The 26835-nt window shown below is 36.9% G+C and overlaps 1 protein-coding gene across 1 annotated transcript; it reads left to right on the top strand.

Annotated features, from left to right (window-relative positions):
- On the top strand, nt 1-26147 carry LOC124409105. Its single transcript, XM_046886519.1, has 6 exons — nt 1-242; nt 16425-16630; nt 21077-21212; nt 21373-21506; nt 24188-24428; nt 25831-26147. Exons 1-6 carry the CDS (start codon nt 134-136, stop codon nt 25914-25916), a joined length of 912 nt encoding a protein of 303 aa, XP_046742475.1. The 5' UTR covers nt 1-133; the 3' UTR covers nt 25917-26147.
- Nucleotides 26148-26835: the final 688 nt, after the last annotated feature.

Raw genomic sequence — 26835 nt, 5'->3', positions numbered from 1 at the left:
GCTTCCTCGTGTAATTTCTCCCATTTATCCTCCAACGAGGATTTCGTGCGGGCTGCGTTTTCGATTGATTCAATTTTTTTATACGGGAAAATGTTTTTCACCTAATATCATACATTTGAATACATATGTATTGATGTTTTCGCACAAGTCATTCCCGATGTTACGGTTAAGTGTAGTGGAAAGTAATAGCAGTAGGAATTTTCGGCGACTCCTGTTCCTCGTCGTTCTTTTCACCGCTGGGGGTAAGTTGATTTTCAACGTTAGATTATTCAGAGATAAAAGAATATTAATTCCTTCATGCATCGATGTATCGGTGAAACTTGCCAAAATTATCCCTATTATGTCATAATTCACCCGTCAATTTGCAGTGTCTGAATCTTATCATTCGATTTCTTGAATGTGGTCCGAAAACGGATCCTTTTTGTAGTGGGAATTCAATGTTGAAAGCCGGCATCGCGATTGTTGCCTGAGCAATTTTCAGTATCAGTGGAACACGAGAATGATGGTTTATTTTTCAATTTATTTTCTCAGCGAATTAAAGGTAACAATAATCAGCACTTGGGTTAACCTTCGTAATTGATTGTCGATTTTAATTGATATAAAGAGCGCGATAACAATTCAGCGGCATTCTCTCAGGTATATCATAATCAATTGTTCGTTCAGAGTGTCTTCGTGTTCGATTTACGCTTTATTAGACGTCTACTTGTAAACTTTGGCAATTGACATCAGAATTGTCAGAATGTAATTTTCCCTCCTCATTGTCTCATCAATTACTCGTAGCTACGTCCTTTACTCTGCTAATTAGCGGAGGACAACAGCTCGGTCGGTAGTTCACACGTTACCAACTAACCAAGGCATTACAAATTCACATTCTAGCTATTCTACAGTCAATAAAGTGCTTCGAGTAGCCCGTTAGCTCAAGCCTTGCAAAATTTGCAGAACTGAATGATGCGGGAAAATGTTTTGTTTTAATAAGCTTGGAAACCAATTATAGGAACTTTTTGTAATGTACATACTAAACCATGTTTCCAGGGCTACACTTGTTCAAGTTAACTCTTGTAATCTTACTTTGGAACATGGCGCACTTGACAACATTTTTAAGGTTTATAAAAAATGATGCGAAAATACAGATAGAAGTTTATGGAACATTGGAAAAATTTTATGAATGAATTTTGTTCCGTTTTTACTATTTCTTCCTTCTGATTTTGCTATTTTACGGTTTTACACATTTTCAAATGGTTTATTGAACTGTATCGTGCTTAACAATTCCGCGAAATCCATTACATATAAAAGACAATGAATTTCAATTTCGTTGGTGGTTTGCAAATGCATAATTTGAATGATCTGGAAAGATTTTCTACCCTCTACCTTTGTTAAAAAAATGATTTATGTTGAGTTTTTTACAAAATTGCAATTGGGTTGGTAAATTATTTGTTTATTCGCCATAATCGAATTGTTTTTACTAAGAATTTCAACTAGTTCTATAAGGATAAATATTGAGGAATAACGCGAATAAGATACCGTTCCTTATGGGTTATTCCAGCGAAAACCAGCCACTCGTGGACCTTCCAGTACCATCGATTTCGACAAAACTTTTTGCTCAAGCTTACAGAACCTACGGAAACCGAACGCCGAAGTATTAGGATGTACGAGGATTCCATTCTTGAGACATTGTTTTTTGACAAATAATGGCCTAAAATCGGTAATTCTGTTTCTTTTCAAAAAACCGTGGTTCCCCGTATCAGTGCAATGCATGCAAAATTTTCAAGTACCATTTGGACAAATCGGTCGCTGAAAAAATCTGTTAGAAATCAAAATTAAGCTATCATTACCAAAAAAAAAACATATTCAATTTCTCGAATTTAATTTTTTATTCAATCATTGCAAAAAAGTGGGTTATTTTAAAGAACTCGGAATGGTTTGAAAATTTTCTTAAATCTCTGCTCTTTTGTGGTCCATTGTCAGACACACGGAAGATAGATATCAGTGACTGTAAATATTCAAAACATAACATGAAACTATTACTTCTAGTGTACTTCTACGATAAATAGATTCCAAATAGCCTGCGTAGCAGATATTATAGATTTTCGTCAGCTTCTTTTTTCGTTTTGAAATTTCTGTTCCGTCGATTGCATGCAATAACCGCGGAAGCCGGCGGATCGAGATTGTGCAGCGATCGTGGTTCTGGTTATAGATCTATAGTGTAGCGGTGTCGTTTTATTACGTTTTGGACAACGTCACTCTGCTTTCTGCAAGTTTACAAAGAACTTCTCGAAGCAAAAAAAGTTTTTACGCTTCAAGAGTAACGAAGAATTTCTTAATCCAAAAACGAGTGCTATATTGCGCACGATGCAATTAAGACAAGGTTACCTTCCACACTATACCAAGAGCGCGATCATTTCACAAGTTTAAACAGCTATCTTCCACGGTAATTGAATGTAAGAGTTTGAGTATCTTAGGTAAGTTTTCACTTGTAATGTACACGGATACGTGCCTTGCGCTAGAGGGTAGAATTTCGAAACGTGAATAGAAATAAACAAGTCATCCGGTAAGACAGCAAATATTTGATGAACCACTCAAAATTTTTTTCAAATCACTCACGAATTCTTCCAAATTTTTTCCAAGTGCATACGATATGCAAAAAAGAAGTGAAAAACCGCATTTTGAGTGTATAATGAAAGAGCATAAACATATGAATTCCCTAAGACTTTCAGGCTACTCGAAACAACTTATTTATTCCCAATAATTTTTTGAATATCCAATTCAAGAAATCAAATTCCAATTTCCTTGTGACTAATAGCTAAATCCTGACTGCAAAATCAACTCCTTCGATAACAGATCTTTTCAAACAGTACACGGATTTTTTTTATGCACTAGGAAATCCTGGTTTTTTGAGAAAAACAAGAATTATCCTAAACCTAAAGCTTCGGCGTTAAGTTGATTCAAAATCGATGATAGTCAAATTCTGAGAATGACCGAATTACCATATTATCAATAAAAATTAAATAAGGAATTTTGTAGATTTCAACCCAAGAATGCCGTTTAAACAAGTTCAAACAATATATTATCTTCCATTGTATAAATTCATTTTATAGTTCCTCACTTCCTTGCTTGGATAGTTTAAACTTGCATGTATAAATATTTTACATGCAAATAGTCTCCTTGTAGCTCCTTTCAAAGCGCCGAAGTCTAGACATTTTTCTTTATCGATTGTCTGACCATCTCATTTTGTCTCGTTCATCCTTCATCGGGCAAAGCTGCCTCCAGTTTTTGTATCGCCGTTAGTACCTTTGATATTTGCAAGAACCTGAGGACAAATCAGTGCCCAAAAAATCGCTACATCCGGTTCGTAGGACTGGAGGACCAATATTGAAAATTAATATAATAATTTTTTTTTTTTTTTTCTAATCTTATATTTTTCATTAGTAATTGTTCAAATTTTCTGCTAGAACAGCCTCTATGGAAGCATAAATTCATGCTCACGCAGACCCTAAAAGTCTGAACACTATCGTTTACTGCATATTTTTCATTTAGTTATACGTGTTTCAGAAAAATTTTGCCAAGATCTGGAAATACAGGGAAGTTTTCCGTCGTATTATTGCCGAATTCTGGATAAGTCCGCAGCTTTAGTGCCAAACACCAAACTCTACGAGCGGCTAAAGTGCCCCTCTCTTGTGACTACATATATATATAGTTTATAGAATAAGTTGAGTGGGAACGCGCGATTAGCGGCTTACTGTTTATCAAAGATATCGCTTCTGTTATATCTAGGGATTTACAAACCGTTTTTTCGCTCGTAAACTTTGATTTTTATCGCAACAAGTACGATTAGTAGTTTGGATTATTGAAGACAAGTCGATCGTGAAAAAGTTGTACTTTACATTACTTGTGATCTCATTGACGAATACAATCAAGAAATAATTAATCCAACGGGCGATCGTCATGGATCAGTAGATAAAAAAATACTCATCACCGGTATCAACAAATGATCGTGTTGTGGGTTAGGTTTTGCTCATTGGCACAGATGACGTAAACTTTGAGATGACGAATCAGAAATCACAAAAAGAAAATAGTAGCAAGCCTTTTTAGAAAAACGATTGAAGAGTCAGAGAGTAAGAATCGAGGAAGAACAGTCCAAAAATAAGAGTAAGGGAGCAAAGTCAAAAAGTTTGAATCGAGAAAGAGAGTCAGAAAGTAAAAATCAAAAAAGAACAATCATAGTTGAGTTGAAATACGAAGACAGTAGAGTCGGAATCAAGGACTTGAGCAACAATAATCGAAGATTCGAAGTGATCACTAATAATCAAGAGTCAAAGTGCATAATAATAACCAAAGAATCGAAATGAATAGTAAAAACCATGAAATGAACAGATGAATTTTGAAGTGTAGAAATAAACAGTTTTGCATCATCTTTTTTATATGAAAATCTTCATCTTTTCAAATAGAATAGTATTTGATCTCAATCATTATACTTTATCATCACAATCAATTACGTAACGCGGTAACATTTAATTTCTTGTGTGTAACGAATGGGGAGTTTTGTGTCAACTTTAGATTTGTAGGTATATAGGATCTTCCAACTTTTATATAAAAATTTACAGGGTAGTCTTAAAATTGTATAAACTGACTCGTGAAAAAATCCAAAGCCAAAATGGAACCTAAACGACAGTTGACTCAAGTTCTTAGCCTTCGAACATACATCGAATTTTCTTAGATTTTTGGTAGCACCCTAACTGGTGGAAGAAAACCTCAACTTTTCCTGTAAGACCTAGGTTTCCGGTGGAGGGTTAAATTATATAGATAGCGTTGCCTACATTTTGTCATTAAGGGGTAGACATGTAGGTTCACGTTTCATCCACTACCCACAGAGTGGGCAGTGAAAAGAGGACTCGGGTCATGTTTGGGGATGTCTTCAATTTAGCTCCGAGCTGCGGGCCGGAAAGTGGAGTAAAGTTATTGTACATTTAGGCATAGTGTAAGGAGTTAGGTGTTACTAGAGCCCAGCTTTTCAGATAAACCAATAGAAAAGGTCCGCCAGTTGACGTCACAACAAGCGGTCAATTCAAAACTTTTGAGTAATTTTTTGCACCCTGATATACATACGTTCGAGTTCTTATTAAACAAATTAAAACTATCTCGGTAATATTTTTATGAACATGATTTCAATGAAAATGAAACGATGAAACGATAAAAATCCCTGCTGTTTTGGGTAACATATATATATATATTTATATATATATATATTTCTATGAAAGTCGCAAAATACTTTGACAGTGACTTGAGCTACCTTTGTGAAATCGGATAATGGTAAATACAATTTCAACGTGAAACGGGTATCATCCACCCTGGTAAATCTGTCGTTGGTAACATTGTGTGTGTTGAACAGCCTAATGACCATATTTTACACGATAGCGGTGAGGCACACAACTAGCAATATATTTTAGGCCGTCATTATTCATTTTCTCTGACACATCCAATTGTTGCAGACAAAGATATTTCTCAGGACTCGGAACATATGTACTCAAATCTGCTAGAGAAACATCTCCCTCGTGAAGTACGTACATCCGTAATATTAAATTCTACGAAATGATTTTCATAGGCTAGCGACTCCTTGTTCCAAGGTTGCCTAGCCTGCATTAATGACTCTTGGAATAAATATGACGTTTGAAATTCGCTAGCAAGTATTGGTTCATCGAAATCGCTTCTGTAATTTTTTTTACCCTGAAGACATCTGCGGAATGCTTCCCCGATAAACATACACCAACATATAGATGATATTTGAAGTCCAGAAGCAATAGGTGATCATTAGTAGTCCCGATTTTCCAACGCGTCCTGATTCAAGCGTGAAGTTCAAAAATATTGGAAACTGAAGCTATCTGTGTTGTAACAGATTGCAATTATGAAAGAAATTTGCTGCACTGAACTGTTTGTAAGTATTATGCCTTTTTTAAACGGTGTAAATAAGGACTTTGAAATGTTTGAAAACGATAATTTTTCGCACGATAGAAAATAAGATATAAGAATTGTGTCTCGTGAGTCTATATTCACGCCAGAACAGCATGTGTTCCTGGATAGCTTATGCCATATTCGGTATTATTATTGAGTAGGCAAAACCAATTATTTTAATTTATTTTAATTTAAGAACAATAAAAATCGTCGTCACGTTCGTCCGTCGTTCAATATCTACTTGAACTGGAAAACGTTTGTTTCCTGCAAACTTTCATCCACTCCGTAGCAGTTCAGGGTCTTTGGGGAATCGAAAGTACGTAATACTTTTACCTTTGCAAGCCCCACCATGATTTTTATAGCCCTTAATCGAAGAGTTAAACATTTGATTAATTTCGGCAAACGATACGTGATCCACCACGTAGTGATTGAGGTTATGTTACATTGTGCGCGCTGGTATGCGCTTGCGCTGTAGGCTCATTGTGATTGGCCGTGACATCAACTGGCGGAATGCGCGATCATGTACGAATATTAGTTCTCCATCGAGCACAGCCAGCTCCATACACTATGCATTTACACAAGGAGCGCCGTGAGCCCCGTTTTACATACGATGAACGCCGCTTCCAACAAGGGTAGCCGAGCTGCTTGATGGCAGTTGACGGTATCGCCGAGGTATCCGCTCTCCCGGGACGGAACGGTGCTCGCTGTGTCAGTATATTTACACAAGTATTGATTCACGGCGTGCGAGTAAGGTATTTTTCATTCACCTATTCAATACCATGAAAGGATTCCTTAACTCAAATCGTTTATACCTCACGAAGTTACTAAATGTTGACGAGTAAGAAAAAAAAGGATCAAAGTAACCTACTTTCGTAAAAACAGGCTGCAATCTTACGAAATTGCAAATCGAAATGGTTACCGAAGCTTCCACTCTTTGTGAATACGTGAATATTCTTGAGAACATCTGCGAGCAATTTTTAGATTTTGCACTAAAAATGGTGGTTAGAATCGCCAAGCAGGGGGCTGTTACATCGTAATCTTAGAGAACGAGGTTCGGAGCATGATTAGAACGTTGAACCATTAAGCCAGAACACCATTAAAAAAACTGTCATTATCGGACAACAAAACGGGATGAGAAGACATGTAAGCTTCTTCTGAATTGAGATTATCCACAGAACTTTTTAACGTTTTTTTTTTTTTTTACGTAGAACTAGTCTATTTTTACTTGTAATAGTGTTCTAAAAAAATCTTCAATATTTCATTATTTTTTCATTTCAATATCTCGAAGACTATCGATCTAATTGAACCGAAAATTTAGTCCTTTTAGGAAGAAGACGTGGCCGTGTCGGCGGAGACCGAAATCATCAAAATCCATTAATCCATTTCTAAGACATCGTCATTTTTATTCCTTTATCTGATTTTCTAAATCGAAGAACTCGAAAATTACTGGATAAGTTCCAAGATTTTATCAATTCTAAGTCAAGAAAAATCTCGTCGACGCAGAGCAAAATCATCCAATATTGATGATCTAACCCAAGACAGTGGAATATAATTTAGCCACGTTCCGAATAGTGCCAACGGAGTCTTACTCGAGGACAAAGTGGCATGAGAGAGGCGGTGATGTGAAGTGTGACGGGGCGAGGTGGCTTATTATCAAAATCAAAACTGAAAACTGGTACTCGACGTCTTATTATAGAACTCAGACGTCGACTCTGCGGCGTGTTTTACAAGACGAGTATTTTTGGTATTAAAGTATCACAAAACTAGGCGAAAACTAAAGTAAAAACAAAACGGGGAATATCAACTTGTCAAAAAATCACTAAACAGAGTTGTTGAATTATAAAAGTGAGTTCTGATTCACCACACAAAGAATTTCTCTCAAAACGAACTTACATTTATTTACCGTTCTGCGAAACGCGCCCGGTTAAAAGGTTGAATTTTCAATTACCCATCGTATACTTATATTTGTTAGAGCTAAGCACGCTAGAATAATATTGTCTCGGCAAAGCTATTGTTGCAAGCTAAACTCCTCTTCGTTTAATTCAGATCAAGTTAGCTTATTCAAAACAAATCCTCTATCGGAATTACAAATAAATTTACACAAGTTCCGAGTAAAGTGATAAGTTGTTGTTAACGTAATATTCAGTGATATCAGGATTACGGAGGAGTGTTTGCGACTTCAATCATTTTTATTCTTTTGGAGGAAAAGACGAAGATGGTAGCTACGACAACGTGAGCAAAAGGTCTCACGACACTAAAATAAGTTCTGAATTATCGGAAATATTTTCAATTATTCACTTTATTTAAGCACTCCGAATGATTATGAAATATTATACTAACAATTTGTAATATTTCGACGTCAAGGTGAACTTTTTTTTTGCAGAACTTTGGAAACGTTAACTGCGTCAAGTTTCATGCAACGGATTTGTGCGATTCAATTTTGATTCGTTTTGATATAATACCGTAAATTTCTAGGGTTTAGAAATCGCAATTCACTTCTCCTCCAGCCTTTAGTTTGCGCCTGGGCTTTGTGATTCTTCAATACCACTGTTACGTGCTCATCACCATCTCACTCTCCTCTATAATTCATACCTCAACTTCCCTCCCTCCTATCTGAAAGCCTTTCTATTTTGCCAGACCATATACAATCCCTCGCACACCCCGTGCACACCAGATTATCGCCTCTCATTTTAAGAATTCTGATCCTGTACTTCACTTCCTACACTCCCTCACGCTTTGTTCTGTTCATTCGATTAACTTTTGGTTCACCTTCAATAATACTTTTGTTTAGTTTAATGCGGTTTTAATTTTAGTTCGATTTTGTATTTATAGTCGTGATATTCATAACAGTTTATCTATTTTAACCACTGTATGTCCTGCCTTGGGTTCTTTCTCTCTAAATAAATAAATAAATAAATAAATAAATAAATAAATAAATAAATAAAATACAAGACCCTTGGTTATTTATAATTACCATCAACCAGGTGCTATTTTACCTTCGAAACCCATATTTACTTTGAATTCTTATCCCGGTTGTTCTTGAACGCAAAAGCGAAAAGTTGAACCTAGCTAGTAACACTCTATTCCTTGTCGCTCGGGAATAAACGATCCTCAAGTCGATACACGAAAAATATTAGTTTTATGAAACATGGCGCAGAATTGACATCCGAGTTCTACGATAAGACGTCAAGCATCAATTTTCGGTTTCGATTTCGCATAAAAGCCGCCTCATCACCTTTACATCACTTTATCTACCACACCACTCTCTCCTCGAGTAAGACTCCGTTCACGCTATTCGGAACATTGCTAAATTACGACTATAAATTTGGCATTTAATCGTACCGCTGGATGTTTCAATTTCCCGCATCTCATTTTTTGCCGATAAAAGAAAATAAGGGTTGCTATTCATTGCTGTATATATATACTAACATTTCAGAATATTCAAATAACAAAATACATAGACAACGCAGCTTGTTAATAACGTTCCAATATTATTTATTCCACAAAAATATCATATTTATCAGCCATGTAACTCCACTATCAATTACATGGGTGATCACAAGGCCCTAGACATAGTCGCGAGCTCTTACGTCTTCCATTTGAGATTCAGACTTACTTGCTCACGCGAGCTAGCAGCGCCCTGTTGTTGATAAGTTAGAAGCAGCATTTGTCCGTCACGAAGTTAAAATAACAGTCAACAAAATGAACCTCAATTAAATCATCTTTTAGCTCATAGAAGTTTTTTATTCTTTGGGTCGTTTTTATTTCATAGGTCCTCGAAAGCTTTCGATCGTCCATCACCGACGAGACGCGATATAACTCCTTCGCACGACAATGTCTCTTCAAGATTGATTCTTTGAATTGTTAAGCTCTCACTGTCACCTTTCGAACGATCGCCGATGCCTTTTCGACTACGCTTCGACGCATTGTTGGGTACTCACTCAATTTATTGTCTTGAAAATAGTCAACAATATCCAAGTTTGAAATCTTTGCTAAATGGAACTAGGTTTTTTGTGTTCTAACAAGCCGTGCTGGATACTTCGAGAGGATGTGGACTTACTTCTTTCCGATGATCTGTCTTTTTAAATAAATTTGAAACGGAGTATAACTTAAATCGAATCACTGGATTCCATCTTTCGTTTTCAGTGGCATGAATCACCATTCCGATCACTATTACTTGATGATTGGTAAATTTTTAATATCTCGTGTCAAACTCTTAAACGTAGCAGTTTCAGTTTTAGATTTTCGTAAATTCAGTTATTTAATTCTAAATTGATTTATTAATCAAAGTGTTAGCCCGATTGTTAACTAATTTATCTATAATAAAGTTTGCTCTATCAAACATCGTTTCATTTACATTTCGTTTTCATTTGCTTAATTTTTTGTTCCATAACATTCTCCACGAAACTTAATAATCCTCAACAACAATTCCTGGTTATTGTAACAATCGTTGTTGATCCAATTATTCTATCTACGATTTTCAACCCGAATCGCTAACCACATATCTTGAGATATCCACGGTATCTTTGCATTGATCGCACCCCGAAATTAATGCTAAACTCTCCGCGCGTCAACACAAGCCATCGCCACCGCTTGCTTTGACGTTCGCCGGGCTCAAAACCCCCGAAAAGCACGTTGCTATAATCAAGTCAACAGAATTTGCACACCACGCTCGGCTCACGTAAAAGTTGCAGTAAACCACACCGTGAGACGAATGAAAAGAAAACACTCCTAAAGCAAATCGGCAATTTGAGTCCGAAAAACGTAGTCAATCAAATTTAAAAGCCGTATCGGTTAAATATCGCGTCTCCACAGAATTACAAATTACTTAAGTTGCCCTCGGAAATTTCGGAAATCCCTTCCGTATTTTGGGTTGGTATTATCCAGTTCTTAATCGGCTATTCGGAGTCGATTGAATATACTTTCGGATACATATCGAAGGCTAAGAATCAAAAGAGTGTAACCGACATAACTAGGGTACAATGCTATAAGGACGAATCCCGAACTTCAACAGGTAAATCCCATAAGAGCAGCCTTCATCTAGAAGAGCGATCTTAAAAAGTCGAGCTCACGTTTCGTACGTGTTTCAAGTTTTCGTCAGGAAAGGTCAGAGAAAGGGCAACCAATATTATTGGAATTGACGTTTCGGCTGGGCCCAGCTAGCCAACTTCGGGCTGTTTGTTTATGAACAAAAACCGCAAAAAATAAAATAAACGGATTGGCCACTACTTGGTTCGATAGTGCGAGTACAAGTTTGAATTAAAGGGGTGGAGGTCAAAACTTGGAAGGGTTAATATCGCGATTTGCCGAAATATCGAAATTTCAAACATGTCGAAATTAAATAACGAAAGATGAATTGTTCGAAATATTGATTGATGAAAGTGTCGCTGATCAGAATGACTACTAACCAGTGACTCAAGATTTCGAACAATTAATCTTTCGTTATTTTATTTCGACATGTTTGAAATTTCGATGTATCGGGCATTCGCAATATTGACCCTTCCAAGTTTCGACCCCCACCCAAATTAAACCACGATGTTTAACTGAGGTTAGATTAGAGGTTAACCCACGTATCGTGTGTAAATTACATCGGATGCAAAGATGTCTTATACAAACAGTAGAAACCTATCTTGACTCCAGTTACTTTAGTCACGGTGATACATTCTATAATAGCTATTTATGTGGCATGCCCGTAAACCGCCTGTTTTTTTGGCAAGAATAAAGATTTCAGGACGAGCTGAAGGCGAGCCGGAAGCGAGTACTGAAATTATCCGAGCCAAAAAACGGTTTACGGGCATACCACATACAATATTTTTTACGGTATGGGCATTGAAAAGCAAAACGAAGAGTGAGGTTATGTCGCGATATGTTCGACGGAGCAACTTTATTCGACAGTTTGGAATGCGCACTTCGAACTGCGCATCAAAACTACAGAATAAAGACTTTATTCCGCAAACTTGTTCGCTGCCGTATAAAGCGTCACTTTACGGAACGAAAACCGCCACAAAAAGTGGACTTTCCAATGCCCATGCCATAAAAAAAAATTTTTGGAGTAGCGATAGGTTAACCTATTATAACCCCTATAGTAGCAAATTTGGTAGTGTAAAGCCTCGAATAGACAGTCATCAAATCTCTTCCGTTCAAATCAACATTGACGACAACAAAAGGTATGTCACCGATGTATCGTGTGTAATTGACATTGGATGTGCAGAAAAATTTATACATCATGACGAAAACAGTTTGTGTCTTCAATCGAAAAGGCAATGTTCGAATTTGTCCAGGGGTGTAAACCCTGGCCGACTAAATACGTGCCATAACACTCGGCTTGCTAATAAAAAACTTTACTTACTTTTCTCCATCAAATTCATTGAGCGGCAGGTCGGGTGTGAATTTTCTTGAGTCCAAACTAGGAAATCTCGCCGGGCAGCTAACTTCACACTGGTGCACGGCAACCGTTCGAAGTTTAGATGATAGTCTCAAGTAACGTGCGCGTCGGAAGGAAGGTCAAGGAACAAATAACATCGCTACGCAGGATGTTATAGACGAGATTTGTGAACATTTTATTACCTTTATGAATGGCGAAAATCCCGCAACGACTGTCACAAACTTAATCCAATGTTCACTGAGTAGTCTGCACCGTCACACACACACACACACACACGCGTGTTCCAACACGTCGGCACTTGACTCGCGAATTTGCCAAATTTTACACGTCGTGTAAGTATGTTATTGTCTGACTGACGCGCGTCGCCGATCAGAAGTGATTTGTAGGCTGCCCCCCCCCCCCCCCCCCCCCCACCAATGTCGCCCTCTTTTGGTGTTACGCGGATTCAAATTACTCAAATATACTCGAAATACGCGTCTTTATAAGAATTTTAACCAGTCGACTATAATAGAATAAGTGTGTTTAAATTAGATATGAAAAAAAAACAAAGTGAAAACTTTTGGTAATCTACGAGTAATGACTTTTACGACATTAAGTTCGCAGAGGAAGTGACGATCGGAGTTTAAATTAAAAAATAGCCGATTGATAGACAACTTCACAATTGTAAAAATATAGTTAGATCTGAAACTTACGTGATATTAGAATATAAATGGATGAAATTTTGAACATCAGTTCTTTCGTTCACCGTGTTTTTTTTTTTTTTTTTTTTTCTCTCTTTTCTGCAGAATTTTTAATCCAGAGTGACTTTCTGTGAGGGGATGGAAAATCAGGGAAGATCTCTCTGGATCATGCGATTTTGTCGGATTTGTGATTGCAAATACGTTATTGTTAATGTTTTGAAGATTATCGTATGTAACATTTGGGGGGATTTTTATGACTTGTTTTGTAAACTGTATAAATTTGTTGTAACATGGCGGTATGTGATTTTAGCGGTATGAATAAATAGTTTAGTGCGTTGTATATTGGTTAATCTTTCTCTGACCTTTCCCGACGAAAACTTGAAGGATTCAATCTCAAGGCTTACGAATTTCAAACATAGTTTGACGTGTGTTGATTTTCTTGGATGACGAATTACTGTTCATTAACATATTTACCAAACTGGTTTTGGCTGTAATCGAAAATACATGGAACAGTACAAAACAACACACTAGCATTGCGAAAAAAACAATTTGTAGAGGCGGCCGCCATATTATGTTTCCTGGTCCACTGGACAAGATACTTTTTTTTACATTTATTCACGGTGCTGGACAGTTTCTATCCCTCGAGGACAATAAACAAGAAGGGACGAGTTACTCGTAGACAGAAAACCCATAATTTCAAGTACCTGCAGTTTTCAGATGCCTCACTAGGTCCGCAGCTCATGTGTGGCCGAAACGTTGATGATTTTGTGGTCCATACCGATTTTCAAGAAGGAGAAAGTCCACCACTTCTCACGATTTTAATTGTAATTCATTACGATTTCGTTTATGATCTTTTACTTTTTTGTGATTTTCATTCGAATTTAGAGTAGACAATTACAATTAGAATCGTCGAAAATTAATTTAACCCTCATATTTGGAAATTCTATATGCAATTATAATCAGTTTCATTTCAGAAAATTCTAATTGAAAGTTAAGAAGAAATCATGGAAAATACGTTCCATGTTGATTGAAAATTTGAAGATTTCCTTTTTTGTTTTTTATCCACTCTTTTGTCAGCAAAATATCAAACCCAAAATTTACGGCTTTTGGGAATCTTACATTTTATGCTTAAATTCAAAAGTATATCGCCATTGTTTACAAAAGGGGAGTGAATTAATTAATTTTCATCTGCAAGCTTTCAGTGAAAATTTACATTCCATGCATCAGTAATATTTATCATTATTCGTTAAAGCTAGACGTCGTTTCAGCTATTAATTGAAAAAAATAATTCATGTAAGGGGCATACCTATTGATTCGACTCATTGTCAGCGCACCAGATTTCGCGCATTCTTAGGCGGAATTCACCTGATGTTCCTTACAATGTGAGGTAAATCTTTTATCCGACTTGAATAATAATTAAACGGTGTTCAATCAATTTGATAGGAAACGTTTGTTCGTCGGTAGCAAACGTCTGGCGTGGAATTACAGAGAATCCTGAGAACTTGATGCCTGAACCAATTTCAGTCGGTATAAGATATTAGCAAAATAAATCTTCCCATAACGCACAAAACACCGATACCGTGGTGTAATTGGCGACAAACAAAATTTATTACCGTACAACTCTTCGGAAAACGACGACGACGGCACGAAATGTCGTTAACGAATTCCCGGACAGTTTTACGATAAGTGTGCAGCCTTTATTCTCTCAACAAGAAACAGCCAACTTTTTTGAGTTTGTGATCGTGTCAAAATAAACATCACAACAATATCACACTCTTGGCTCGTAATTTTCTTTTAGCCATGAACAAATATACTTTATAACAAGTACATTAAATATACTGAACAAAAGGCGCCATTTGGCTAGCAATGTAAGTTTAAAAAGTAGTGCAATATCTTTAAATTTTACTTATAACAGGAATCACGTTTTGTTGGTCAGTTAACTACTCAAAAGTATGTAGAACAAAGGGCATTTTTGTCATATCGGATAAACAACAATTTTTTAAAACCTGACAAGTAACACATATTAGTTCCGTTTCAGATCACAACGTTGACTAATAGAAATATGCACAACACATTAAGCGTGTTCCCAAACGTTGTACTGAGAGTTTCATCACCAGATTATTAGATACTTAATTTAATTCCCAAACTTAATAAATGTCGCCCCAGTTTAGATGGAAAAAAATGGATCCACTAGCTATGGTTGATTCGGGTCGAAAGAGTCAAAACTGTTCCAAAACTATTTCAGAACTGTCAAAAACCGTCACAATAGCAAAGTTTTCTAACATCAATTTTTTTTCTTTTTAATCGAGAAACAAGTTAAAAAAAAAACTTGCCGATTTCCGACGTGTGTCAAGTTTGTAGTGTGAGTCGTAGGTGAGTGCTACGTCGATAAATACGAACACAAACCAAATATCGCCCTATTTTTGCAACACATGTGACGTACAATTTGAAATGGGATGTACCGAAGGTGTTTATCCGCCACTGCTTAGCGTTCACCCGCTAGAGTCGAGTCTGGTTTTTGATAAAAAGAACTAGATCCCCTGTAGAGCTATAGTCAGTATGAATTCTTCTAGGTACCGAACTTCTTCGAGTCGGGCCAGCCCGAGTAAAATGATTTACTTTCGGGCAGTCGAAAATTTCTGATTATCCGAAAATCTCGGGTTACCCAAATATCACGAGTTCCTCGAAGATCTCGGGTTTGCCGAAAATTGCCGAGTTTTCGAAAATTTTGCTCACGACTGTTTTCGCTCCTCGAAAGATACCGAGATTTCTAAAGTAAACAGAGATTTTCGAAAATTTCAGACTTGCGTGATTGCGTAGCCATCTTTAATTCTGAGTTCTGGAGGTTTTATTCTCAAAAAATCAGACTAGAGGCCGACCGAATAATATAATTTCGAATTCTTTCATATCTGCTTCAATGAGCACATTATCGTGAAACAATTTTATTATCAACTAAAAATATTCATTGAGCATTTATATATTACTTTACGAAGAATTTTATAGTCTGCGAAGTTGTCAGAATTCAAAACCTCGTAACTATCTAATAATTCAGTACCTATGGCGATACTAAGAACTTTGAGCTCAGTAAATCACATGTACATATACGACCACACGTGCTCGATTCTGTACCGGCTAATATTATTGTTTAAACAATCAGCGTTCCCCTATGAAAATTTATGTACCATACATTTACATTACGAACAAGCGAAGTCTAGGCGATGTCCATCCAAATAACTTCTCAAGCCATTTTTCCTGATTTACGTCACTCTGACGTCAACAACATTAATGTTAAATTGACGTTAGTTCGATGTCAATTTGCCTGAGTTTCCTCATGTTCTCATTTGCCCATGCGATGTTATGCTAGTCGCATAACTAACGACACATGTTTCAAATGTTGTATTATTTGTTTCCAGGGGCAATGGGGATCCGAGACGTGCGTATTACTGTACCAGCAATGGTTCGGTCCCGGGATTCCGCACTTCTCACCTGTGACTACGATTTGGAGGCCGCATATCTGTACTCCATAAGGTGGTATCTTGGGGACGAAGAGTTTTATCGATTTGTACCCCGAGAAGATCCTCCGCAAGCAATATTCTCCGTTCGGGATATGCAGGTCGATGTATGTAAACTGTATTATGATTTTCAACAAATTTAGAACCTATGTTAAGTATTATATTCTAAGTTTTGATCTGTACTCAAGTTGACACACACACAGTGTGTGTTGGTTCGGTACCACTGGCACCCACTTAAGGGCACGAATATCAATTACCAACTTTTGCTGTGCAAAGAGTTTGATGCCACTAACGAAGAAATGAGAGAAGGTGTGCTCCTTTCCAACAGTTGGATCGAAGCATAAATACCGCAAACTGGGCAACGCTTAGTAGAATGAGGACTTACATAATAAAATCGTCAGTTGTAAGTTGTGTGTAAAATATTGCTACCTATTCAGAAAACCGTACGTTTCACAGAGTGTTTAACGCGAGGAATGAGCTTATAGAGTGCCAAGGGTTTTTTGAAACACTTGATATTATATAAAAAGGAAACGTAAAGGAAAAATCCACGGGAAGAAACGACAGTGGAGAATCTGGGGATGCCATCATCGAAAGCAGTGACGAGGGAGGAACGAGGGGAGGGAAAATTACAAGCATTAATGAGGATGAGGGAAGTAGAAGAATTTAGTTGGACAGGACAGTGGAAACGATAATAAAGCTCGTTAGAAATTTAACGGAAAGAAAATGTCACGAAAAGCTTGTGCGTGATACAGTGAGGAGAGAAATAAGTAAAGTCTAACCTAAGATCAAAAATAAATAAAGTAAAAATAAATAAGAAACATGTTGAAGGAATTGAACAAATTAGTAAAGAATTTCATACTACACATATGCAAATGGCGAAGGACTTAAAGACAGTTGTGTACACACTTATGGTGAAAAATTAAAAAAAAGTGAGCAAAAAATTACGACAAGTTACAAGGATACGGAAGAGACTATAAAGAACAATTTCGACATTAGAAGGAAAGGCGTTGAAGTAAATAAAGTAATAAATACAGCAAGTGGGAAAATAGTAATCAATCGCTAAGATACTATAGGACGTAGCGAACTAAACTCAGCTTTTGAAAAAAAAGCGAAAAATGAAAATAATGGAGAAGCTCATGGAGTGCAGAAAGTGTTCTAGAAGCCATAATAGGAAAGTCTACCATGATACGGAGGAAAAATCTGGTGCGCTGTATGGAGAAATTTGATATCATTTCAATAGATAGACATTAAATAATAAGTGAATTATAAGGATTGTCCACTCTTCAACTGTTTTGAGCAATTGGTTTAAATAAAGGAAAATGACTATTCTATCTTAACACGAGAAGTGTCAATGGAAACGTAGAGAACAGAGAACAAACTAGAATTTTCGTGGAAAGGCCAGCAGTTCTGGTACTTTCCGAAACAAGAGCAACCGAGGATATGCAGGATCAGAAAAGCGAAATTGACAATTACACAATGATAAATAGGAGGGGTGAGAATATACTTCAAGTAGGAAATCGACTTCAAAGTATTAGCAAACAAAGAACAGTAGGAAACTGCTGGATGAAGGTCCAGGAAATAAACGGTAAGAAGTTTTCAGCATAATAATGGCTGTCTTCCATTCACTCAAAGCCAGTGATTCTGCAACAGACACGAATGATGATTTATAGGCGGATTACTAATGATCAGACAGAACGATGCGAAAAGTCGAAAACGGAGTAATGCAAGCCATTTTAGATAGATTTAGAAGATATTATGCCGAACGCACTACAAGAAGAAAGAATAAAGTATGCTGTGCTCACAGTTACATATAAGTCAACAAAAACAGACCAGAAGAGCAGGATAGAAAAATGACAGTAACAGGAGAAGAAGGACAATCGATCACGAGACAATCAAGAAATATTGGAATGGAGATTCGGAAAAGTAGGAAGGAAAAAAATGAAAGTTATTGTCCCCCCCTGCCCCCATGTAAGGACACGTAAGATTTCTCGGACCCCCCCTCCCCTTTCTTACGTAAGATTTTACCTGGAATTTCCCTAAGAAGCGTTAAATAGTTGAATGTTGTTAGAAAAGGTTCAGTTACACTAAAACACGTCATTATTTGATATAAATCAAAGATTTTTATTTTTATTCTGAATAATTATTTAGTATTTGGAAGAGTAATAAAATATTACGTAAGAATGGCTTTTACCCCCCTCCCCCCGAGATAAGGTCATGTAGAGATTTTTCAAACCCCCCCCTCCCTCCGTGGACCCTTACGTAATTAATGAATGGCCCCTAAGGAATGACGATGTACGTGGCAGCATCTTAAATCAAAATATCTCGATTTCTTTGACGGATAGTACTATGATATTGTGCTGGATGATGTGAGGAAAGGTATCGATGATAGATCACGAGGTGTGATGCAATACTGGTGCCATTTAACCTCAGTAAGGCATTTCATAGCATAAATCAGCAGCTTTGGTCGCCAAGCTATCACGTTAATGGTTATAGAGTGAGGTATCGTGGTGAAGTCACAGGCGTAGGGTACAATACCTCCAGGGGAATCATTATCCCTTTCTGGATAACTTTTTAAGCCTGCTTTAAAGCTCTGTCTTTTGTCCTGTCCTTGTTCTAATTCTGATCAGCGACATTAGCTGCGTGATCAAGCGTATCAGGAATATAATTTTTGCAGATGATTTACAAATTCTCCAGTTTGGCTTATTGTTAGCCATGAAATCCTAACAAGGCTTTAGAACGAGAAAAAAAATATAAACATACAATTGAAATTTTTTCATGTAGTCCAATTTGCTCAGAATTTTCGGAAAAATCAATACTTATGGTCCAGTAAATGTCAATGATAGGAAACTGTTTTGTAGGTGGAAAATTAGTAGAATATCTTATTTTGCAGACTCTAGGAGGCGCATTTCCTAAGAGGGTCAATGTAGCTCCGGGCTCCCCTATTTCACGTAGTCAAAATTCTATCATTGCCTAGAGTATTATTCTTCAGTGTTGCCTTAGCTTTCTACTATCTATGCCTGATGCTTTTTGAAACTCAGAAAATTAGGTTTGGCACTTACACTGTAGTGTTAATTTGAAATTACTGGGATGTGTAGCTAGCAATTCATTATTTACTTAATTTATGGATAAATGTTATTCTGTATTACGTATGCCACCCGTTAGCCCATTATTCACTGTGGCATAATAAACCATACCTGCTTTAATCGAATCTAATCTCTCTTTGTTGGCTTGAGTTGTCTCAACGCGATGCTTCTTCTGTTTCCTGGTTTATTGGTACGGTGCACTTACAATCTAAAGAATAAATCTATGATTTCTAAACGAAACAGTGGGCATAGACGACAAATTTTGTTCCAGCTTTCGAGGTGTGGTGTTTCTAAAAAAAAAATTGATTTCAGTATCTTCGAATGTATCTTCAATTCCGCTTATGAGTTGCTCATAACGAAAATTGTACGTGTTTCGTATTACCTGAAATCAAACATTACTTGCTTAATTTCGTAAATGGTACATTTTACGATTCGATTTATGTAGATATAATTTTTTACTTTCAAATCTTTTTAAATTTCGAGGACGTTTTTTTCTTGTATCTTTCTTAACTTTTGCAATATTCGCCCGAGTCGTCTATGCAAGGACAAAAGGGTAAGATCCACGTGATGAAGCCATCCGACCTACCAAATCACGCCACGGTCTGAACACAGGTAGACGTGGGCTGAAGGGCTAAGAGTAAAGTAGCTTTGCGGTGAAATTCGTGATGCAGATCAAAGAAAGCGAAGTACAGAAGTTCAGTACAAAGAGCGGATGAAAGATTTTTTCTTGGAATATCATCGTGCGGTAGTACAAGATTTTCTTCAGAGACATTCCTTTATATGGGTGCAATATTGCAATACTCACGGATTTTAGAGCTCACAACCTCCGTGCTTTCTTCCTGGCTTCAGTAACGAACACTCCAGAACAGAAATCCGGTATAAACGATTCGATTTTCACGAGTGTTCTCAAGATTGCATTCGACTGCCATTATCTTCAGTACAATTCAATTTTATTGAATACTATTTTCACAAAACAATTTTTCCTAATCCCAGATTATGTAGGTGTAACTATATATTCGTGTGGATGAGATAAAGTTAGGATTTAATGATCATGAAAGTAGACGTGAGGAAAAATATTTCTATTGGAATGAGAATCTATTGTAATGATAATAATGTTAATTGTTCAGTTTTATTTTATGATTTATTTTGATGAAACTCAACAACCTAAATCAATTATATTTCTAAGCAAGAGCAAGCGAAACAGGCAGAAGTCAATCTCAATCAATAAACTTTACCACTCAGTAGTAATCCAATGGATTACCGTGTACACAGTGAGATATATCTATTCGAAAGTATCATATTTTAGGAAACAGTAGAAAAAAAGAATTGTATGAAACGTGCAATAAGGTGTGGCGGTAATAAAATCGAAATCGAAAAGGTAGAACGGTTAGCTTGCAGAAGAATTTTGAAGTAGGTACCTGCGCAAGCCAAAGACAGAGAGGCTATATTCTTACTTTTCAAACTTTGCAGAGACAACACTCAAACATGAAGGACGTGACATTGGTGAACGTGTCTCGAAACCTGACCGGGACCTACAAATGCGAGATTTCGGCGGATGCCCCGTCGTTTCACACCCTGATAGAAGAAGCGCAGATGAAGGTTGTAGGTAAGTAAACAGTCCCTCCCTCCACCTCCCTTTCCATCATATTTCCCGCTAGCCCATTTCTACCTCTCGATCGTAGTCTGTATAGTTTTTCGGTGGCTTGGCGTCGCGCCAAAATCAACCTCATCTCTTTAATGCATCTACTGAATTATATAATCAATAGATGTCCCAGAAGCGGATCCGTGGATTGAGCCAGAGAAACAACGTTTACCGGCGGGTGAAACTCTTCGGGCGAATTGCACGTCAGGCGCTTCGAATCCCGCCCCCACCATTACGTGGACGCTGAACGGAGATCCTGTAAGTATCCTACGTGACCATACTCGATGATTTAAGTTTTCAGCGTCTAAGCTGGTAAGACATATCAATTCTACGATACCTCCTCTCTTTAGCTCTGCGCTTAAATTTATTGGACCTCTTACCACGCCGATTAATCAATATTTCTCAACAGTTATTTATTGTACGAAGCTATGGATGTACTGGGATATCGCTCTTCCCAGTATTCAGAAGCGGTGTAACTAAACTTTAACAAAAAATATATCGTAAAAGCATCACTGAACCTGAATATGCACACACGTAACGTGGGAGGAAATTTTTTCCAACCCCAAATTTATTAACTAGAGCATTTTATTTTTACCTACAGCTTTTATTCTCTTACAAACTTTTCAGAGCTGGTTTTTATGTTCCCGCAGTCTGTTCATTTAGATCACATATCACGCAGCTCATAAATTGTTTACAAAATTGAGTCATGTGCAGCACTATCACGATATTATAACTAAGCCAGTATCCCCTTAATTTTTATCTCCAATCATCTTTCGCATGGATCTAACGTCTCTCTATGTCATTTTTATAGTCGTATGTACAAATGTCTTATACCATAGATTAGTTATAGCTAGATCGAAGTGTGCTCTTATTTCTGTCTCCATGTAACTTCGCACTGATCTATATGGATCGGTGTAACTTTTGCATAGAACGATGCCTCTCTATGTTATCTTTCTAATCATACGACTCTCAACGAATGTCATATATTTTCGGTCTATATATAGATGACGAAATTGTTTAACTGAACTGACCATTCGACAAGGTCAGATGTACAACACATTATATCACCTAGCTTTCCGTTAACTGATTGTATTCAAGTATAGCTTATTTAAAAAGCTCTTTGAACCCAAGTTCGAAAGCACTTGGCAGTAATCAGGATACACGAGATGCGCAATAGTACCCGAAAACAAAGTAAGTGTCAAGCACTGTTATCCTGATAGTAATTTAATTCAAAGTATTTAACAAATGCCATATAAAATATTGTAATGGGTAAAATTAAGTCTTGAAATTCTACTTAAATAAATTATCAAGTTAGAAAATTAACGTAATAACATTTGAAATATTTCAGGGATGCACCTACTAAGATTTTGGTGATGAGGCGTTTCCAGATTAGCTGTGAAACATCGGCAATTGCAACAGAGGTTAGCCACGACTGCGAGGAGCAAGCATGGAATGTAGAAAAGTGCAATAAGGATTTCTCTGCGTACAAGCTCCGACTCATTCGCTTCGTATGCCATCGAGTCATAGAGCTAGTGCAACGAGCAGCAACGAACAGATAATTTATCCTTAATTCAAAAATGTCCAAATTCACTTAATTCAACACCGCGGAGTACTTAGTTGTGATGATTTTTCAAAATACTAGTCTTTGAAGTACGGTTTACTATAATTCTACTTTGTTGATCCAAGCTGTTCTTGCACCTAGGTCGTCAATTGCAGAATTTAGCGAAATCAAGCTCAAACTCTAATATGCAGCGATACATTAAGCAATCGTAGGAATATCTAGTATTTCTTAGAAGATCAGCAATAAAGAGTAGTAAAGTAGACGAAGCTACTTGACTACGTAACGTGTGTCTAGCGCACGCTACAATATAAATTAAACAATACTCTAGATTTCTGGATTACTTATTGAATTCACGAATGAAACTGTGGCCTTCTTTTATGCATCACACAAATCTTATAATACTATACAAAACGAAAACTCAGGGTGAATATACTATGGTACTCTTGATAAACGACGCTAGACGTCTTCTAGGTCAGTAGAACAACAAGAAGATAGAGGCTGACTCTGTCAAAGTAAATGAAGAAAGAAGAATATCACGACAGAGCAAGAATGTGTATTTATAACCGTCGCAACGTTTGCTAACGATGAGATAATTACAGCTAAGTAAGGCTCAATTATAAAGGTGAGATATCCTAAAAAAGGTGACGAAAGCTTAATCTAGAAAGAAAAAAAAAAAAGATTCGACATCAAAAAGAGGGAGCAAGAGTAAGCAAAAATGGAAGCAACGGATAAAATGAAAAAAAGGATTCCCACGATATGCGTAGCCAAGTAACGTCGCTCGAGATTCCTGACTACAGAGACGATGAGTTTTGTCGAGATCCTTACAATTAGAGTTGGGCGACTTTTGTCGACAGAAACATACGGTCGAAAAAAAACAGGACAAGTCAATTTTTAATACCCATCATCCTCTTGTAAAAGCGTGTAAATTTTAAATCTTCTATTTGAGATTTTTAGTAATTTTTTACCGAAGTCATCACTTGTCCTACATCTGCACCGTAAATTTTTTCTTAAGCTATTGGTGAGAAAAATGTATTCACATTGAAGTATTATCAAATCAGCGAGGTCCCGGAAGTTGGTTTTTGACAGTGTGTTGAAAAAGCAGCGTCACATCGCATACGATATAATGTATACCTCAGTACAAGTTGTATTATCACTCACATAGTAATAAACCATCGTATTCAAAACGAAAAGTTCATTTACACCTGTTGAAAAATCCCACAAAAATATTCCTTCATTATTATAATTATTATTTAAAAAATTGGAATCGCACGTACAAAATATTGGTTCCGATTTCAAAATACCACCATTGAAAATCATTTCAGTATGCAAAATATCTTTGACTTATCATTATATCGCCGACCATTTACGCATGTTGCAGTTGAATCGTACAAACCTTGCTTTCAAAATGTGGCCACGGTTCTTGGGGCAAGGTGACATCAAATCCACGCAATCTACTTTGGAACTTAAGACGACCGCGGATCTTTTCAAGGAGGGAAAACTCGTGCTTCGATGTTTTGCAGCAATACCGACTGTTTATAAGGCTTCCGCTGAGTTAGTTGTCGCTGAAGACACACCGCTCATTGCATCAATCACCGGCAACGCTTCGCCACACTTACGCCGTAAGTCCAGTATGCCTACTTAATACCAATAATTTCTCCATTCTACAATTTTTACTCAACTTTCACAAAAGCGCCCAGTTTTTCTTCTGAGATGAGAATCAAATCATTTTCAGTACCATTTCAGAGTGTCACTTCAGCCATTATTTTCTTTCATTATTCTAGACATTTTTATTTGGTTGAGTATATCAACCACGTCCTGGACAACAATTTCATGTGACAATTATATGGCGGCTATATACTCGACCCTATCTAGGTTTACTGCTGCAATGTGAGCAATCGACGGTTTTATTCGGTACTCGACAATGATACTAAGATGCAGCAATAGAGCGCAGCTTTGCGTCACTAAGGTTGATGCCACCACGATGCTAGCTGCTACCGCAACTTACGAGAAAGGTATCCCAGGTGGATCTCTCTGATACGATTTCTTTTGTAACATCTTATAGTAGACTAGAAACTGAGCGACACATATTTTAAGGCATGTCAAGGGGCGATTTAGCCATTATTGTTTTATTTTATTTTTTTTTTTTTTTTTCTACTGAGAAAATTACAATTTTTATCTCTCGTCTGGAGAAAACGTTTCCAGTTGGATTAGTTCAAAAATATAATGTCCTTGTGGTTGAAACTGCCAGATCAACCCTTGACAAGCCTTACTTTGGAACGTAGTTTCACCCCCTCAAAGTGTTTAATGGCAGATAAAAAAAGATACGTGCCACTTAGTTTTTAGTCTACTATAACATATTAAAAAAGAAATCAAATCGGAGAGATCGACTTGGGATACCTTCTTTGTTAGTCGCGATGTCAGACTCAAGACGGACTAATCAATGAAGCTTTCACAATCTGCCAATATCTAGATGTAACATGTGTTGGATGTCGTTAATAACAAGTACATATATTATCAAGACGAAATTATCGGTTGCTCACGCAGTAGCCACAAACCTAGACGGACCCAGCCGTGTAGCTACCATTTAGTTTAGTCATGCCACATGAAACAGTTACCAGTGTGAGGGCGATTACTTCGTATTATTTCCTTTCCAACTAAGCTTCACAACAAAGAATTATACGCTTATCGATTAAGATGGTAATACATACGCTTGGTGATGACCTTTTAATCATGCGAGGCATCGTTGCAGGTGGTAATTAAACTTGATAAGAATACGATAATTTCATGACGAAAAGATTTTTCTGAACAGAAGTATGCACGGAATTCTGCATAGTATTAAACAAATAAATATCTGTTTCGGTCATCATATAAAAATATGAAATTTGAACTTAACTCTGTGAATCAAGTCAAGTGAAACGTTAATGTTTGCCAAGTTAAATGAGATGCTTTCATTTGACTTAATACTATTATTGTAATACCATTAGATCATACATAATCGCGACTGAAATATTCGTTTTACAGAATCAAGTGGATCCCGTCCGAGCTCTTTGGTAGAGATTGGCGTCCTCATGTTATCCTTGGCAGCAGCCGCATCCTGGAGCAGATAGCTCTTTTATACAAAGGGCATCGATTCCTCTCACTGACCCGAACACGTCGTCCATGTCAACCTAGTAGCTAGGGCTTCCAGTTATGTATGTTACTATGTATCATGTAGATAGGTGGATAATTTTTATTGAAGTGACAAGTAATAATACACAAACTATATACAGTTACTTTTGAACATGTTATCTTTTGATGTAAATTGTTGATAATAAAATGCGTTGATCTATGCATTTTAATCCGTGTATGAATTCAGAAACTATGATTTACTGCAGCCTTCGATATTCATCCCAATGTCGGTATTTTACAATCTATTTCAGCCAAGATTTTGAAACCGAAAACTGTATTCCGTAAACGCTATGACCACACAAAAACGCAATGAAAATAAATTTTTTTGGTGTTGCGGCTGAAATTTTGTTACCGAAGACCCTGGTGCCCACCTACTTGCCACTGTTACTATGGCGTGGCTTACGATTAGCCCGAAGTCCCATGTACCATGCAATATGTCCTAGCAAATTAAATAATGGTTTCCGATGGAGCGCTGGGAACTTGTAACTTGTATCGGTAAGTCTAGCTATAACTCAATTCTGTACGTCAACATTTTACAAATAACTGCGCAGAGAAAGAATAGAATGGCAATCTGCGGGGAATTTGTCTGTTTTATAGTTTGTTGGTATTTTAGAACAAGAACAAAAAGGAACAAGAAGTATCTGTCTGTAAATTATCTTCCGTTGAGACTCTTTTTTTCTAAGTTATTTTGTTGTTGTATTAATGGTATTCAGAATGAATGATTTTTCTTCTCGTTTTATAAAATTTTGTCATTCCAGCGAGTGTTTTCTTTCTCCTGAAATTACCGGTATCCTCTCCATTCGGAACATTCCATCTATCAGAGTGCTTGTGATAATTTCTAATATTCTTCATGATACG

This window comes from Diprion similis, chromosome 8 (genome assembly GCF_021155765.1).
Source record: "Diprion similis isolate iyDipSimi1 chromosome 8, iyDipSimi1.1, whole genome shotgun sequence".
NCBI lineage: Eukaryota > Metazoa > Arthropoda > Insecta > Hymenoptera > Diprionidae > Diprion > Diprion similis.
The sequence above is the reverse complement of the archived record's forward strand: the minus strand, read 5'-3'. Positions and strand labels throughout refer to the sequence as shown.

What these genes read in the sequence shown, in the direction of transcription:
- LOC124409105 (XM_046886519.1), top strand. Translation starts at nt 134, where the DNA reads ATGTTTTCGCACAAGTCATTCCCGATGTTACGGTTAAGTGTAGTGGAA. An exon ending in CGTTCTTTTCACCGCTGGGG is followed by an intron (nt 243 to 16,424) that starts GTAAGTTGATTT and finishes ATTTGTTTCCAG; the next exon opens with GGGCAATGGGGATCCGAGAC. An exon ending in TTCGGGATATGCAGGTCGAT is followed by an intron (nt 16,631 to 21,076) that starts GTATGTAAACTG and finishes CAAACTTTGCAG; the next exon opens with AGACAACACTCAAACATGAA.